Source organism: Drosophila teissieri, chromosome 3R (genome assembly GCF_016746235.2).
Source record: "Drosophila teissieri strain GT53w chromosome 3R, Prin_Dtei_1.1, whole genome shotgun sequence".
Classification (NCBI taxonomy): domain Eukaryota; kingdom Metazoa; phylum Arthropoda; class Insecta; order Diptera; family Drosophilidae; genus Drosophila; species Drosophila teissieri.
Genome location: NC_053032.1, coordinates 27,280,364 through 27,298,886, shown reverse-complemented (window position 1 = coordinate 27,298,886; position 18,523 = coordinate 27,280,364). Strand labels below are relative to the sequence as shown.

At 39.8% G+C, this 18,523-nt stretch overlaps 1 protein-coding gene and 2 non-coding genes across 9 annotated transcripts in view; 1 reads left to right on the top strand and 2 right to left on the bottom strand.

Moving 5' to 3' along the window:
- The window catches only part of LOC122621865 (tight junction protein ZO-1), an 84,620-nt gene that overhangs the window by 33,650 nt on the left and 32,447 nt on the right, over positions 1-18,523 (top strand). For 5 of the 7 annotated variants that reach the window (XM_043799866.1, XM_043799865.1, XM_043799871.1 and 2 more), the window contains exons 2-3: positions 639-714; positions 12,821-13,343. In XM_043799866.1, coding sequence (XP_043655801.1) covers positions 639-714; positions 12,821-13,343 — 599 coding nt within the window. Of the gene's footprint in view, positions 1-638; positions 715-12,254; positions 12,711-12,820; positions 13,344-18,523 lie in introns of those variants that run through there. The other 2 variants (XM_043799875.1, XM_043799867.1) reach the window with 2 other exon arrangements.
- On the bottom strand, positions 14,913-14,985 carry Trnar-ucg. Its single transcript has one exon. It is a non-coding gene; the product is annotated as a tRNA-Arg (tRNA).
- Trnar-ucg lies at positions 15,957-16,029 on the bottom strand. The gene has a single exon. It is a non-coding gene; the product is annotated as a tRNA-Arg (tRNA).

Below are 18,523 nucleotides of genomic sequence, written 5' to 3'. Positions count from 1 at the left end.
AATATTTATTCTTTGCGCCATAAATGAATGCTATCACTTTGATCTCACTTACTTTGGCGGGGAGTTCAACTCAAAAGTGTCTGTCAGGGTGTCTTTATAGCGCATATACCTACACTTTACTCCATCCGATTTCATTATACCGCTCTACATAAAAGTACATATGTGTGTTCGGTGTTGATTGACATTTGGCCGGCATTTGAAGTGATCTATATGCTTCGCTCAGCTGTGGCTGCTGTCTCGTAAATCATGCCACGAACAACGATTTATATGTCTGCACAGACGGTATATGTATGAACATACTCGTATATAGTTTGTATAGCCAACATGTGAGTCTAAGGTTAAACAGGATTATTTGTACACCTTTTTCTTTTCGGGCTTCGAGTGTGGTGCGTGAGTTTTGTCTGTTTGCCTTGCCATTTGCCTACATTATTAGAGTTCTTGTTTTGTCTGCGACTTTTTGCCACGCTAATTATAATTTATGTTGGTCATGTTGGATGTGACATGTGTTTACCATTTTACGGAGAATGCAACTCATAAATTTTGTGCAACAATAATTTATGCAACGGCAAAGTTCTGCCATATACACGAAAACATATAAAATGTAAACTAATTATGGCGCTTTTGTTTCCTCGTTTCAGATGCCGCCAATTTGGATGACAGTCGCGAGGGGGAAAAAATGCAAAAGGAAATCGAAGCGATCGATTACATTGACAAGTAAGTGGTCACAAATAAGTTGGATTTATTGCAAGAAATGAATTACCATGTCAGTGAAGTGGACAATTACCAGGCCAAGAGCCTGAACTTGTGCAATTTTCTCGTTTTCTGTCTGGTTAACGCCCTACGAGTAAATTTATTCGCCGCCAATTGCTGGGTGGAGGAGAATTAACTTGTTGCAATTTTCGCGAAAACCATAATTGTTTACTAATCTCAGTGTGCGGCACTTAAAGTTTCCTTTGGCTGCTGTCGGCTGTTACTATTCATTTGCTGGCTGCTGTGCTGCAATGTTTACGTTCGCGTTCGATTGTGCAAATTGTGTATACGACACGTTGACCAATCCTCAAAATTGACAAAACACTGCGACGACAGTTGGGTGTTATTATCGTTGTTGTGCTTGATTGCTCTACAATTTGCCGAACTTTATTGCTTTCGATTGTGAAAATCTCTTTGTATCTGTTTGTATCCAGCAGATATTTGGTTGGCAAATCATAAAATAAATTCGAACCAAAAATATATAATCATAAGTAGTAAATGTAAGTTCCTTTAAAAACATCAAAACACTGTAATTTTAAAGAAATGAAACTAATAAGGGCTTGTAAGCCAAATTAATTTCCCTTTTACAAATGGCCAACTTCTCACCACCAAAGAGGCTCATTAAACTTTTGTATGGAGGCACATACCGTTTTGGCCTGGTCGAAGCATTGGAACAAGCTCAAAGTGTGAATTATGCAGCCATTTTTTGTCCGCGTTTTTATGTTCGTCTTAATTATTTTATTGCCTGCGGTCATGAGCGCGCATTTAAGCCATTTGCGGACTGCAATTGAGCGACAGCTTGACCACAAATGCAACAACATCGGAGAGATTTGGATCGTCGAAGTTGTTACCGTTTATATGGCCAATGAACACGGGCAAGTTTCTGCAGAAGTAGTTTTTTTCTTTTCCCCAGATGTTGCGCAATATTTAATTCACTTAAACAGCCGCCAAAATCGGTTGGTGTGGCGAGATTTTCTTCATTTTTTTTTTATTCGTACTTCGCTCTGTGGCAACTTGTTAACTCTTTTTTTGCAGTCTTTTTAACTGTCCCGAGATCATGTTGTTTTACGGGCGGTGGCGGGCTGTCCAATCGTCAATGTGTTTAATACATAATTTCCTTATCGTTGCGGGATTTTCTTGTTTCGGCTTTTTTCCTTTGCCCACTGCTTGGTTAAGTTTTGATATGTAGTTGAGATTTGATTTTGTGAAGTTTAATGACTTAAAATAATTATGATATTCAGTCAGGTAGCCGGAGTTTGCTGAACATTATTGATGCCCGTGTGCGGCACTTTTTTGGTTTCTGGTTTCCAATTGATGCAATATCAGAAACAAGTTCCCATGTCTGCCACTTCTTCGGCGACTTCTTCTTAATTAACTTCCCATACTATATCAATTTCACTCCGAGATTGAAGGCCCAAGTGGAAGTTGCTTGGAAAGAGTCAGCATAAAAACGAGAAAAAAACATAACGAGATCGGGGCGACAAAATGAACTGAAAATAAAAGGTTTTTGCAATAATCAAGCTTTGTAAAAGAAGCTCAGCGATTGGACTAATAAAATACAGCATATTAAAAGATTACACAACATAAAGTTGAAAACCTTGCTTTGTTGACGTTGCCAAAAGTATACTTATTCATTTTTTGAACACATAAAAACCGAACTTAAAGCTCAGCTTTACTTACACCTTTTGCGGAGGCGGGACATTTCCTTTGGCCATAAACAAATTTCAGGCCAAACCCTAAAACGCTATCCATTCGCATCAGTGTTCACATAATTATTCGACTTGGCGTAGGTTAAAAGTCATCGCGACCACTTAGCCATAAATTAAATCGTCATCATTAGCGTGGCTCTGACCCATAATTAGAATATTATCTCGGTTGGCTAATGAAATGCATTTGAATTTAGATAAATAAACAAATTGAACAAGCAGCCCAGTCATTTCAAACTCCTACAACTTAATGAGGCACCATCAGCATCGTCGTAAAATACATATATAAAAAAGGCCTTCTTCAGCTTCTTCAGTGCGGGAGGCAACACTTTCTTTTGGGCTACGTTTCACTTTCCACTCGAGAAATCGAAGGCCTTTGGATTGGGCTAAATCGTTAACAAAAACATCAAACTGGTTCAGCTCACGTATGCAAATGAAGTTCAACAAACGCACGATTCCAACTGGCAATTTGTCGCCCCAACGAAACGCATTTAAATTAGCATTTTGGGGGGAAAAAAAACTGAAGAAAACCACAAAAACGTGCGAATTCAAAGCAAGTTTTATTGGAAGTTCGATTACGACATTTTGTTTGCGAAAAGATGGATGCAAACTTTCACTTGTCGTTTTTAATTGCCGATTTGGGTTTTCGAAAAGAAGGAGGAGTTTTAAGGATGGCTGCTGTTATTTGGGTTTCCCCCTTAATTTAAGAGCTCTTCCGTATGTTTTCCGTGATTTTCCTCAACCGAAAGTCAAAGACTTTTGCAGATTATAGTTTGAGCAGCCAATTGCCACTTGTGGCATGCCGATGCGTTTGATGAACTTTTCATTGAGTCGGAAAACGTGTAACCGTAAACCCTGCTGCTGGCATATCATTACACGATTTCTTACCGAAAGAAAACCCCCAAAAGACGGCGCTAAAACAGGTGTAACCAGTGACCGACCGATCGTCTATTACGTGACGTCTTGATGGGAGACGCCGAGCAGACAGATTATAATAACAATAACAACGAACAGGCACAAATAAAACATAAAACACGGCAACAACAACCAGCATTTAATGCTATAAAGAGAAGTTTGTTTTAGCTGCCGCTGGCTAAAGTCAAGTTTAAATACCAAAAGGTTGCCACCAATTGGTTTTAGCATAACAAAGCAAAGCCCCAGCAAACGGAATCACAACAGAAACTCGAGATCGAAACAATAAATACGATTTTAAAACAGCTTTCAAAGGGTCGAAGGTAAAGGGCAGAGTTAGGAGCGGATACAAATTGGGGGACTTACTTATTCGAAATAATGATCAGATATAAACGATAAGCTAATTTGTTAAGCTTTCACGCAGAGCTATAAACGATGTAATTATTACATTCAGCATATAATTATAAATACTTATTGAATGCAGTTTGGCTATCCGTGTGCCTCAAAAAAAAACATTAATTTACGTTACATTTTATATTTTACTGAAGCTAATTTCTGTTGAATTTATTAAAAATACTACTGTTACTGCAACCGAATAAACTGCACCCGTCGAAGCCAAAATTCCCACCCAGATACCAAAGCAATCTATGCAAATCGGTAATGTATCTGGCTGAAGCACAAAGAAACGAGTTTGTCGCCTAAGTCTTTTGTTTTGTCGTGCAGCCGAATAGACAATAAATCTATTTATAATGATAAATTAATATGTGAAAAAAAGACAATCAAGTTATTGTTTCTGCAGAGTGCAGAGGAAAGGGGCGGCAAACATTTAACGCTCTAATTAAACATTTATCCTTTATCGGATTTGCCATTGCAACACATCATCCGGCTACGCCTGAAATGCAATCAAAGACCTGAAATGAAATATTTTATGGCGTTTTAATGGATGATGGAAAATGGTTAAAATGCAGCCGTATATATACCTTGCACAATTTGTGGGCGTTTTGCCAGTGCCCCAATTTTTGTTGTTGAGCCTAATGTTTTTCTCTTATATATCTGTGGCTTGGACCACCTACAAATATTATGAGGCATTATTAAATGCAGCATTTTCATTGGAACACAGACAACAGACACAGCGCACAGGTCGAAGTTGCCAAACCTTTTGATTATTTTTTATTTTCCATGTTTTTATTCTATGCACACCTTGGCGCAAAACGCTTTCACAACAATAAAAGAGAAAAAGTGTATATAAAAATACATTTATGGCCTGCGGGGGCATATGGCACGAGCCTTGGCCAAGTTGAAATGCAAAAAACCGAAAGAGAGACAAGTAAATTACGAGGTGGAGACCGCGTTGGTGCCTTTTTTGGCGGTGTCGGAGTTATGTTACCCAACTGGCTAATGGAAAACGAAATGAATACACGAGGAAATGGTTAACCCAAAATGGGTGCTATTCATTACATCAAGATCAAGATTGTAATGGGAGCTCTATTACAATTCTAATGAGAGTCTTGTATTTACCTCTTAGATGAATTAAGGCGCGTTTATATTGACCTAGAATTTTAAAGTAAATATGATAAAATATTAGAAAAAACACTCACAACCCTGCACATTTTAGTTATTAACAACTCTGGGCGGCGAGCTGTAAAAATTTCAACTTTCTTGGCACCTAAATTGCTCGTCGCCTATACAAAGCTGTAGATTCTGCAGATTGCAGTTGAGTAAGAAAAACGAACTGCAATTGCCCAGTCAAAATTTGTACCTTTCCCGGCGAAGGAAGTTTCCGACATCACCGTTAGGGCCACGTCGGGCGCCACTAGAACCGAGTAAAGTAAAAGTTAAAATTCAGAAAACGTTGGCCATGTGGGAAATTAGCATAGCTAGGGAGAGGAGCGCAGAAGAAGCTAGCACACGTGAGTGGCTCATGAAATCTGACGTGGTTTGCCCCCTGCGCGGTCAGACAACAATAAAACATAACTATAAACTGTTTGGCCATATAACACTGGTCTTAGCATGCAAGCAGCGATCCGATCATCGTTCAACTTCAACTGCAGCTTTAAGCCAGACTTTCAAAGGGGGCTTACGAACACTCGGGCTCCACGAGATGGAAACAAACTTGCACGACAGCTGTTGGCGTTGCTCTGACAATCATCCGGATGGCTGAAGGAGGAGGGGGGGATTTTGGGGACTGGGGAATACGAGGGATATGTTAGAGGAATACGTTGGAGGGGGGAGGGGAGACAGCCAGGACTTGCAGACGGACTTGGCTTGGCCAGTCAGCTTTCAGCCAGCTGAAAACGACAGATAAACAAGTTGGCGTGGCGTGGCAGCCTTTTCTTTTCTGCAGTTTCGGTTATTTTTCTTGAATTTATATGCCAAAGACGTGCAAATTTTGAACCAGTTTATAAACAAAGCCGGGCTAACCTAACAGGCCGTAAACAAAAGCGTCTCCCGTGAGCCTTGTGAGTTATGGCGAAATTTGTATGCCTTGCACCCGTCAACAATTGACTACTGCACATGGGTTTATTATGGCCAAGTGAGGGTCTTTTTTTATCGCTGGATAGGGCTAGGCATATTGAATGTTGATCCGGGTTATTATATCACAATGGATGGGACAGCTGGAGTGCTGACTAATCTGAGTACTGGCACATTTTGTTTACTAGATTAGATTCTAAGCTGATAACATTCAATTATTTTTTGAATTTCGAAGCCTAAAATAAAGGTTTTTCTATAATTGTTTTAGTAGCAGATTGTTCTTAAGGTATTCTTTTTTGTAGTGTTCTTGAATCTTGTTTGCCCATCCTGAGCTAAAGTTTGCTCCCCAGTTTCAAGTGGTGGACAAACATTGCCAGCCTCCATTAGAGCAGCGTACTCCGCCTTCAGTCGACTGGAAGTCGGGCTTGGACAAGGAGAAAAACAGGATTATCTCTTATCCCCGGTGAATGAGTCATGCTCGAGCAAATCCCCAGCTGGGTCACTCGCTCAAAGATAAATTGGCAACACGCGTCGCAGATGGCTCTGTGGATCCCGAACCCGATCCCCCGCCTTTGGGCCAACTCTCTCTGTTTCTGGCCAAGACCGAAATGAAAGAAATGAAACCCCTTCTCCGGCAGCTGTTCATGATTTAGTTTCAGTTTTTGTGCAGCTCGGCTTGTGTTCTCTAATTGATGTCTATGCTGGGGCGCTCTACGGTTAATTTTGCATAGATTTATTAACTTTCGACAGAGAAATAGAGCTGAATGGCAAAAGGATTCCACTCGGGGCTAATGGATACAAATGATAATAATAGACCGAATTCACTGGCCACTGGTTTTGCATGAATAGCTGTGGCCGCTGGCTGAGTTCGTGATGTCGACGAAAAGGAATTGATTGCTTCTCTTCCAATTTATGACTCAATCAATCCTTTTGGCCAATTGCAATTTTGGCAACTACACCCCAAAATCCGAGCAATTGTAGTTACAAATTGGCCCAAAGCAAATTAGTGCAACCTTTTTTTGTGTGTGTGCTTCGATTTAGTTTCATGTTTTGTTTGCGGCTATAATTTGCTTAAATTTTCTGCACATTTTCGTGATTTTTTCGTCTGTTTTTTCTGGGTGGGGTCATTATTTTTTTTGTACAGGAATCGAACATGTGTCAATCACTTTGAAGGCTTTGCGTGACCAATGTTTTCAACACCTTTCAGCGTTGTTTTAACTGCCTTTTGGGAACCCAGAGACTTAAATTTAAATTTAAAACCTACCTGTTTTTTGTTCTGCCTGGTACTGGTTGCTTTAGAGCGTTTAGGTGATGTGTTAATCCCAAACAAAATTAGAAAATAAATAACCAAAGTGATGTATGAAAAATTATGCATACACCAAAAACACTTTGGAAACTTGTTTTGACTTATGAGATTGAGTGTGGTTGCTTGCAATTTAGAAATAATAAAACAATAACCTTGGATTTTTGCTTTGGCCTTAATGGGCTTAAATTATGATTAGCCAAAGCAAAAGTTGTGTCTTTTCAGTAATTGTTTCTTTTACGATTTATTTGCAATTAAAAATTGCATATACTTGAATTAAATATTTAATGCTTTTAAAATGAGTTTAAAGGCAAATTGAAAAATATATGTTTTCTCATACTTTGCTGCCACTTTATGTGCAATTTAATCGCCATAATTCCCGCTTCATTTGCTGTATAAGTAAGCCAAATTACGTTCATGGTTTTCACACGCCTACCTTAATTACACAGTACATTTTTCACATATCATGGGAATCAAGGCGCTCCATTACAGTTTAACCGGAACCAGATCTCCAGATCTCCAGTCCGCGACGGGAGGTCTTCCACTTCGACGTAGACCTTTCATCGAAAAGCTGTTTAAAGTGGTTGGACCCCTGCCGACATGGCCCTTACATTTTACTCATTATGTGAAATCAATACCAGCATTTAAGGAGATTTTTTACGGATGAGATTTCATGATGAGGCTTAAATGGGAGAGGAAAGTAATAGAGTAACAAATTTTTAAGCAGTTCCCATAATAAGTTTTCATTTGAAGTTGTTTGGTTATTTTGACAAAAACACATTTGGCAAAACCGAAACCAGTTAAGTTGTCTTGCCCCTGATTTATGACCTGAAATTAAAAGCGGCAAGGAAAAATGCAATTCAATTGGCGTTTTCTTTTTTCTCGAGTTGCCCAACTGTAATATTTATTTTTACGATTCTATCGAATGGATGCCTCATTGTCTCCTAAATTATTTTCTCACACAGCAGCTGGCTAAAAGGGTTGCCAAGTTTTATGTGTGTATATTTGTTTTCTTTGATTATTATTTTGGCTGTGGCTGTTATTTATAGCGACAAATGCAGGGCAATGTTTGTGTTGCTCCACCTTTCGTCTACATTTTAACGTAGCTATTTTAAAGTTTTGAAATCTCTTAGAGTTTGTGGTATTGCCATGAAACATTATTCCCCAGGCAAGCTTACGGAACTGATTCATGATTTATGTTGGCGATGAGTTATAGGCTATAAATCTCCGAAATATGTTTGTACTAATGGAAAGTACAACACTTCCGCGGATCAAAAAGAATATACACTTTTCACTAGAGCAGAACCAGTTCTGTAGGTATATTTATTTCAGCCTTCGGTCTTGTAAAGAAACCTGTTTGCATATCCATATGTACTCCACGTTACAAATGTCCACTACATTTTCATTATTAATTATCATTTTTCTCGGTCAGAAATTAAATTAAGACCACGTGCCAGCATGTATCACATGAACTGTCAGCGCTACTTAATCGCACTATCTGAGTCTTGGCCATATATTTTTTTAACATTTCTCTTTGTCTTGAAGCTCCCTGAAAATGGCTGCTGCCTCTCACTTTATTTTCCCCCTTTTTTGTGAGCTAAGAGGTTAAAATCATTTGACATCTTGTGCATTGTAATTACACTTAACATAGCTTTCATAGTGCAACGTCTGCGACCGCGACGTGCAGTTTAATTCAATTAATCCCCGAGTGACACTAATCGAATCGATTAAACACATTTTAAAATTGCCGCCCGACTTCAGTTGGTTTGTGGTTGGGGTCGAGAAAGGTAAACGATGTCAAGTGGTTTAAATACTGCGATTAGAAGGGGCAACGTTAACATTATATTTTTCTGAGCTTTATAAATAAACTAGAAATTTGTGATTAATCATTCCGACATTGGCTCGCATCAGAAACAAAATGTTGATATTATTTACCATGCAATATACATGTCATACAAACAAATTTGTGTTATTTACAAATATTTTGTTGCCGCATTCTTTTTCCACACATTTATCTAAGCTACAGCCCCCAAAAAAAATATATATATCTCTGATTTATGCAACTCTCTTTGGCTGCATTTATTTATAGCACGAATTCCCGCTCTGTTATCTTAAAGATCTACTTTTTTCGCCCCTCCTGCAGTGCTTCAATTAATTCTGCGCCGTTCGCAACCCACATGCACATTTATAAAATAATATATATATACGAGTATAGAGTGGTCGATCGATGCCATTCCATTGGGTTCCATTTGCTGCCTGCATTGTTAATTTAACGCTCTCGGGCAATTGGACTTAAGTTCCATGTAGCCAGCACGCCCGTTTTAGAACTGATTTAATTGCATTTGTGCGGTAGTCATGCAATTGTTATCAAAACACCGCCACACACTCACACACACACAGTCACACTCGCACACACCCTCGGGGAAGTGCTCGCAATGCGGGCTAATCCACACCCAACTTTAATTAACAAGTGTAATTGATAGAACTATCAATCGAGCCGGGTGCACTGCTCCCTTTTATCAAATCTTACCAATTGCCACAAAAGTGAACCAGTGAACTGGCAGATGTCAATAAAAGCCGCAGACGTCGTCTTGGCCAAATGACACACATTTTCGGACATGGAAAATGGGGAAATGAATGCGTGACAAGTGAAAATGTTGCGTTTTCTTGGTGGCACCCCAGCAACACCAACACTTCATCCATGTTTATTTTTAATAACACCAATAACAACAGAAACAGTTTAAGTTCATATTTTTTTTTCAATTTTTCTGAAGAGTCACGGCAATTTAATGCTGCTCTGGACGAGAAGACAAGCTGCAGAAGGCGAAAGAAAGAGAGAGGGACTAATTTTTAAGCGGCTGACATTTATTTTGCATGACATTTCACACACGAAGACTCGCAGGCATATGGGAACTTTGGGTGTTGCACCTCGTTATCCAGGGAATTGTCTCCACAGAGAATGCTTTCGGTTCTCGTATACCCTCGGAAAAGGTATATACACTAGGGCCAGAACTTGACTGACACAAGAGTTCACTTTGAGAAATAATTATGGCATAACAAATTCTACCAGAAATATGATATAATAATTAAAATTATTTCTAGTCTCTGTTTTCTAATATGAAAATGTTATATATTATATATGTATTTATATATATTATATATTTATTATATATTTTTTTACATTAAATATTAAAGGGTATTTTACAGTCTTTAGTCTCTTATCCAAGCTAATATTTTCCTCGGGTTTGTTTCTTTTCCCTTTTGTCTGCCACTCTTCGTTGATGCTTTTATTTTGGTCCCCCGATATTAAGCAATTTAGCCAAACACAATGTTTGTTCTTATTTGGCGCACTCTCTTCCGCTTGACGTCTTCCGCCCCCCGCCCCCCACTTCTCCACCCGCCGAACAACTCACTCTCCCAATTTTCTCAGTGTTTTCGACGATTTTCGAGTCTGTCGCGCATGTTTCCGTCCGAGAGGGTTGTATTTGTTGCTGATGCCCCACGGCGGCTACGAGATTTCCGTGGCTCTATTCGAAATCAGTTCGGAAATTGCCGGCGGTCAGCACATTTACTTTGAACAGCCGCGGCGTGAAGTGAAAAGTTCTATTCGGAAAGAAAAAATCACGTTTTATTTGAACTTATTTCTATCGGCCTTAGTTTATATCTACGAACTTTTTCGTGTGTGCTCGGTTTTTGTTAACAAAAATTGTAAATAATACAGTAAAGGAAAAGTGGCATATTTTCTGGAAAAATTACTGGGAAATTCGCTGACCCAATCAAAGTATTTTTAGAATAATTTATGAGCGAGTCTGTGAGCAGTGACTCGCCATAACAAATGAGCAAAGAAAATAATATAAATATTGCGATAAAAAAATGGAAGAAAATCATATAAATATTGTGATAAAAAATAAAATAAATAATTGTAAAAGTTAAAGTGGAATTATAAAAGTAATTGCTTTTAACAATTATCTATAATTAAATTGAAAGATTTCCTCCCTTTTTCTGACGGATTTCCCCATTTCCATAAACACTGGCGCCTTCAATTGCTAATTTTCCTTTGAGCAATCTAAAATGATACATCTTTTTAGCAGTTCGCCTATCCGGTTGTTCCCCCATTTCTCTCGTTAGCCATCAATCACGTTTTATTTCGCCAATATGCAACTCTATGCTGTAAAGAGCAGAATAATTGCGACAATAAAATAAATATAAACATCTGCAGAAGTAGCAAGCCGAATCCGTTGTAATCTTCATATCCGGCGTGCCGCTGTCTGCGAATTCTGCAGTTGGACCCCAGTCACCCATTTTACCCTCCGGGATCCCATTTTGCACCATCATTACGATGGAGCCTCTTTAAAGAGAGCTGCGTATGCCAGGCAAATATTGTAAAGCTTTTTAGGGGGGTTGTTTTGGTTTGGTAAATAGGAAGTGCGGGTTAAAGGGAAGTCTGCCTCTCAGTCGTTTCCTTGTTTGACATTTTAATTGCAATGTTGATGGATTTCACTGTTGACACTTTCCTTTTTCACCCCATTAATTGGTAATGAACTTTCAGCCTGCAAATTTTCTAGCCAGTGGGCTTTAACAAAAGTTAAAGTAGCTGTTAGTGTAAATATATATAGTAAATTAAAAATGAGATGCCGAAAAGAACAAGTTCTTCTTCAACCATTTTTTAATAATTACTTTTGTAAAATGCCTTTTAAGCTTTCCCAGCAATTTCTTTTGTGTTTGGACCAAAGTAAATTGTCTGTGAAAAGTCGTGGCCAAGTTAAATATCATAACTAGAACGTCTTCCGTTCAACACCTCATTAGGCCAACTTTTCGACGAAGGCCGAAAACGACTTTTAATTGTGCCCACTGGACATACACAACCCCCGACTTCTCTTTTTTGTGGCAGGAAGCACGATTGTCCAGAGGGTGAACATGATAAATGCCTTGGCCTGTCTAATGTTCTCTTGCCACCAGAAAATATCCAAGACACAGCCAAACTCGAGTGCAGCAATTAGGTGCCAGTCCAACTGAAATTGTCATTTAACGTTTGTCAGGGGAAACAAAAAGTGAAACACTTAAATAAAAACACCAACAAGTTGCAGACTAATTAAATAATTGAAACATTTGACGTGGGAGTCGCAAAGACAATGCCAAAGAACTAGATGTGTGTGCAAGCGAAAAACCAAACAAATAAAGACACCAAAAAGAGATTGTAATATGTCGCAATACGACTATACCTGCTACACGGTGCCCGAGGGCTCCACGGATGATGATGACGAAGAGCTGGGCAGCAATGTCACGCTGGAGAACAAGGATCACTCGGATTGCACCCTGGAATCGGATGCTACGACCACCACATCTTCACTGGAACGTCATATATATCGCAATCGGTATCGCTCCAACAGGAGCTTCGGTCCCCAGAGGGTTTCCATGCCCATTCTCAGAACCAGTCAATCCAGGGAGATGACGCCCCAGTTGGGAATGTACCATGAGGGGCCGGACCGAGATCCGCAATGGGGTTACTTTGTACCCCTGTCGCCCAACTGCTTCTTTAGTCCACCGATGCAGAGGAGGCGTTATAGGTAGATTTACACAGTGTTTAGTATTTAAAACTTATTTAGACCAATTACTATCTAGTAAAACTTACATTGAAAATTCTACTAAATTCAATTTTAATATCCTTTCTTTGCAGGGAAAAGGAAAACGATCGCAATCGTCGTGCTGTTAGCTATGGCGGTGACGTCACCTCCTCCCCCCATTCGGCGACCATACCCCGCGCCGCCCCCCGTCGCGTGGCCTTGATGAAGGATCCACCGCCACCGCCGCCACCGCCGCCACCCAAGCCGCAGTTGGGCAGCAAAGCGGATTCCATATCGCACTTGGCCAGCAAATATCCCCAATCCGAGTACAATCTCATACAGAAAATCGACTCGAACAGCACGCTCACTGCTCCGGCGCAATATCAACCGCAGAATTTCTATGCGAACACTGGAACCATATCCTCCACGAATGGCTATGGTTCGCTATTGTGTCACGCCAGCTCGACGACCAGTCCGCTGGCGGTCCGGAAGCGGGACAAGCTGCTCCATCGCTTCAGCGATGCCGCCACCTTGGGCCGGAAGCTCAAGAAGAAGAAGAACACGAATCGCACGTGCAGATCCATGACGGAGGCTATTGAGATGCTCGCCGATCCCGTCATCGAGGATGAATTCTTTGTAAGTACAATGATTGATGCAAGGAAAATATAAATATCCCGGGTCTATTTGGGGTCTCTCAAACTAAAAGATACTTTCTCAAATCATAAATCCTGTTTTTTGGCATAACATAAATCCTGTGCATCCTTGGTGAATTTTAGTTAATATTAAATATTTGGGTGTGGTTTTTAATTAGCTGCAGGCGCATCATTTGAACTTTTCCACTCTTTGTTTTCGCCCCTAAACATCTGCCGCAGTCCACAATGAACGCTTTCGTAGGCGGAAGTGTTAGAAAGACAAACCTAAAATAGATAAGGTGGAATTCATACAAAGTTGACCGATTGAAACTGAGAAGGGCTTTTCACTCAAGTGGAGTGCCAGAGTTGATAAAATAAAGGGAAAATTGAATATATAAATAAAGAAAAATGTGCACTTAGACAGAGTGACTTATATATGAGCACAAACAGAGCTTATAACTATTAATTTGGATATTATAGAGATACATATTATGATTCAGAAATCGATCCCTATAAAGTAACCTTGAAAGTATTTTCCGACGGCTGAACTCAATTCGCAATCATTAAGCGAAAAAGGGGCGTCAATAATACTATCAAAAGTTCAATAGACCGCACATTCATTGACCCAATCGGGGTACCTTTGAATTTTTTTTTCGCAATGTTTTTTAGCTTGTAAATTGGTATTGGGGTCGAGCAGGGCTAAGCCACAATTATTTGCCAAATCAGTCTTTAATTAACCAACTCAGAGTTGACAGATTAGCATGGCTCTCTCTTTATATTCTCCATTCAGCCCATTCTGTCCATATGACAGCTCGGTGACAGTTCAGGAAGACGAATGTGTCTAACAAAACAAGTGACTCGAAAACTGTGTCAATACTTTGGGTTCGAAAAACAATTTACCTTGCGCAAAGACGACGGCTCGAAAGGTGAACCCCGGCTAATTGGATTGGCAGTGCGTGCCTTCCAGCAAACAACAGAAAAGCAGAAAAAGTTGTTGCAATAAAATCAAACAATTGCAGTGGAAAATCGAACGTGCAGTGTGCCGAACGTGTTGGTCGCGTAAAAACCTCAAAAAATCGGTTATTTTCAATATATTTTTTATAAAGGGCCTATTTCTTTTTTCTGGCATCTTTTGGGCGTTTTTAAAAAACACAATTGCTGCCTACCCTCGTGCGCTTTTAATAAAGAAGTCTGTGATCAGTAAAGCAACCATAATTGTAGCATACTTATGAGTGTCCGGAAATTACATTTGACAGAATTAAAATTGTCAGCCGCTTACAAAATCGCTTACTTAATAAACATTGCCTATTTGTTATATTTAATAATTTTTTACGAAAAACTTGAACCATTTTATTTGTACTATTTGTACGAGTCATAAAGCATTCCACATTGAAGTAAGCGTCAGTCTACACACCGTGTAGATTTTTTGTAAAATTATTCAAGTGTATCTTTATTTATTTTTGCCTGTGTGGATTTACGATTTTAATATGCAGCATAATTATTTTTTTTGAGAAAAAGAAACGGAAATTTGCCACAAAAAATTAAAAAAAGAAAAAAAATATTACTTTAGTGTCGACCGTGACAGGACTCGAACCTGCAATCTTCGGATCCGAAGTCCGACGCCTTATCCATTAGGCCACACGGTCGCTTGTTCCAAGCAGGCTTAAACTCGAAAACATTTGATACGTGCGCACGCAACCCACAGCACAAGGGTGGATTTTGCTGTAAAGCAAAAAAAAACACATACTGTTATCGAGGGGTGAAAATACAAACGAACAAAAACGAAATATTAACTACAACAAAAATATGAAGCCCAGCAGCACGCGACGTCGCAGTTTCAAGACGAAACCCCCCAAATCGAATGTTTATAACCCGCTCGTTCGCTATCGCCCAACGGCCTATGTCCGAAACGGAATTATTGGCGGCGGCGAGGGTCCCGGCTCGAGTGGTGTGTACCAAATCAACGACAGGGTCTATACCACCAGCAAGATGTTTCTGCGCGACGGCTATATGTATCCGCGTCAACCGGGTCAAACCATGGATCCCCGTTTCCCCCTCGAGTTGCACGAGTTCCCTCAGCAATTCGGCGCCACTGGCCTGCAGTTGGTTAGTACACCCAAGGTGCATATAGCCGGCGAATATCTGGCCAATGAACAGCAGCAGCAGCAACAACAGCAGCAGCATCAGCAGGTGCAGGAGCAACAACAATTGGGCAGAAGAAAAGCCGCGGCTGCCGCTGAAATAAATTTGGCAAATCAGGTTTACTGGCTGGGCAAGCAAAAGACCAGATCCCGATCCCGCAGCAATAGTGTGGGCAATCGGAGCATAACCAGCTGCATGGGCGGCGGTGGAGGGGGTGGCGATAAGGAGAGGGAACGCGCCGGGGATCGAGATCGTCCCTATATACGCAACGTTGACGATCTTCTCCAGGCACTGGGCAAAAGGGATGGGGATAACAACAGCAATCTGCTCGAAACTGCATCGACGCACTCTTCATCGCAGCGAAGGCGCTTCAAGAAGGTGAGCTACAGACTTACAATGCGATCAAATGCCCTTAAATCTCATTTTCAAAAAATGTAGATTGAATTTAAGCTACAAAAAAAAAAAGATTAGTTTTCGACCGTGACAGGACTCGAACCTGCAATCTTCGGATCCGAAGTCCGACGCCTTATCCATTAGGCCACACGGTCAGTTGGCAACTCCGAAAAAAAGGACAGCCATAAAGACAGGCTTTACAAATAGTTTAATATTCCACCCTAAATATTTATCAATTTTATAAGCCATAAGTTCTTTACGTTAATTAAAAAGAAAAGATAAATTTGACTATGTATTCGAGCGCCACATGTCGTTCGTTACTTGGGTATTTCACTGCAGATACCAAATAAATTTAGGGAAAATTCCTTGATATCCAAGTTTCAAAATTCTTCACGCCACTGCATTCCATCACCTCAGCAATCAATCACCACATTGCATTGCGTTGCACAACCACATCGAAATTTGTCAACACGCGTTGCAACACTTTCAATTGTCGCCGTGGCAGCTTTTTTCCATGTGGCCACCTTAATTACATTCGTGGATGTATGGAGGTGGTGTGGCTCGTTCCGCCAGGTCATCATCAGTCATCACTACTGGCTTGTCTGCAGTGTCCAGAATGGAGGCAGTGAAGCCTACCGCCCCTTGGGTGCGTCTGCGCAAAAATTAAAATTAATGATGTTCAAAATTTTGCTTGGGGCCTTTAATGGAAATGGGATGAAGAAATAAACGAGGTGAGAGATTGGCAAAGGCGAAAGGGAGTTGGAGATGGAGGAGTGGAGAGGAGAGGAGAGGAGCTGGACAGACGGTAGCTGCTAATTTGGCTCCTCAAACACACCTGCCCCAAAAAGATATTCACTTCGGCCTTTCAATTTCCCAAAAGGTTTCAAAGTCAAAGCTCGGCTGTGGTTCCTTTTACCTCTTTCATTTTAGGCCCTTTTTTCTTTTGTGACCATTTTATGCAATTTTAACCCGCTGCTGCTCAGGCTTCCATGACGATATAGTCTTTTTCTCGGTTTGATTTTATTTATTTATTTTTTTTTTCTGGTTCGTTTTTGCAATCGTCATTAGTGGATATATATATGTATATAGTTTTTGTTTTGGCTTAATTCTACGTTCGCCTGGGGCACAATTTATGCGCTTCTGTTTCGAGTCCAGATTCGGACTCTGAGGAGCACTTGAGTTTGAGAAATTGGTTCCGTTGATTGTGCCTTTAAACATGGTCAAAACAGTGGGCGCAGATTGCTAACAAGTAGTATTTACAAAATGGGTGAAAAGGTACAACAAAATAATAATATTTTATTCTTCAATTATATGTAGATAGGAAAAATAATTAAAAATTATATTGTATTCAATTATTTCTTTCAAAAACCATCTGGAATCAACCCAAACCCAATGTACTTCGCCTCCGCCCATGACTCAACTTCCGCCGTGTGTATAAATCCATTTAGAACTCGAATGAAAACGAAATAAATTGCTGCTGGAAACTTATGGGAAATGAGCATACATATATCTCTTTAAATTTTAGCTTCAGTCGCAGGTCAAAAGGGTTAAGCCAAAATACCGGCGAATAAATTTATTTGCCGGGGAAAAATGCGTACAGTGTGACTTCCATATGCAAAGCAAACAACAAGTAAAAACAATTGCAATGCAGCTCAAGTCTGCCTGGGGACTTCCCCTTTGGCTGCAGTGGCTCGTAAATCGAATGAAGCACACGACTTCGTCACCCATTCCCCTACTTTGTGGTATCTTTCTGTGGTTCCGCTGGGGAAGCGAAGAAAGTTGTGCCAGTAACTTGTTTAAAACATTCTACAGATTTTTCTTTGCCTGTTTTTTTTTGTCTTAATTTTGTATTCCAAGGCAGTCACGTGCCAAGATATTTTCGTAGACGAATTGCTGCAGCTTATTGAAAATGCAAGGCAGAACAAACTCAATCAAGAAAGAAGGGGGAAAACTGTGTGAGATCTTAATAAAGTCCGGCAGCTTATTGTTTATAAGTCGAAATAATTTTATTAAAGACCCTACTGTACATAACACATTATTTTGCAAGAGTTAACTAGAAAAAAAAAAACACGAAATAAAATATATGTTCAGATAAAGAAAAACATTTAAAGTATATTATTAAAAATGATACAAGCCTTCCAATACAATTATTGCACAACTTTGTATAGGTAAAATCCCTCCAGGTCAAAATATTTTTGGCCAACAATTACGGGCCATGAAACTTTATGCATGCGCAGCAATAAAATAATACAAATTTGCTCACACTTAAAAGAACACATACTTCATTTAAATACTTAAACTCAATATTACTAAGTCATGTTGCAATTATCGTTTTCTTATTAATATACCATAATAAATAAAGGTTTTATATTTAGTAAATTCTTATAAAAAAAAGGAGTTTAAAAACTTGGCAGAAGTTTCGAAAAGTGTAGTTGCAGTGCAGCGCGCTCTCGTGTACAAATCAAATTATCCAATTGCAAGACTATTGTGTATAAACCCCCATTTGCCACTCCCCCCGCCCTAAAAGTCCGTAATCACCGCCAGTAGCCACCAGGTGGCGTGGTCACCGACTTCAGCTTTTTCGTAAGATCAACAATTGTGTCAAAATACAAAAAAAAAATGACAACGAACAAAATTATAAAGACACAC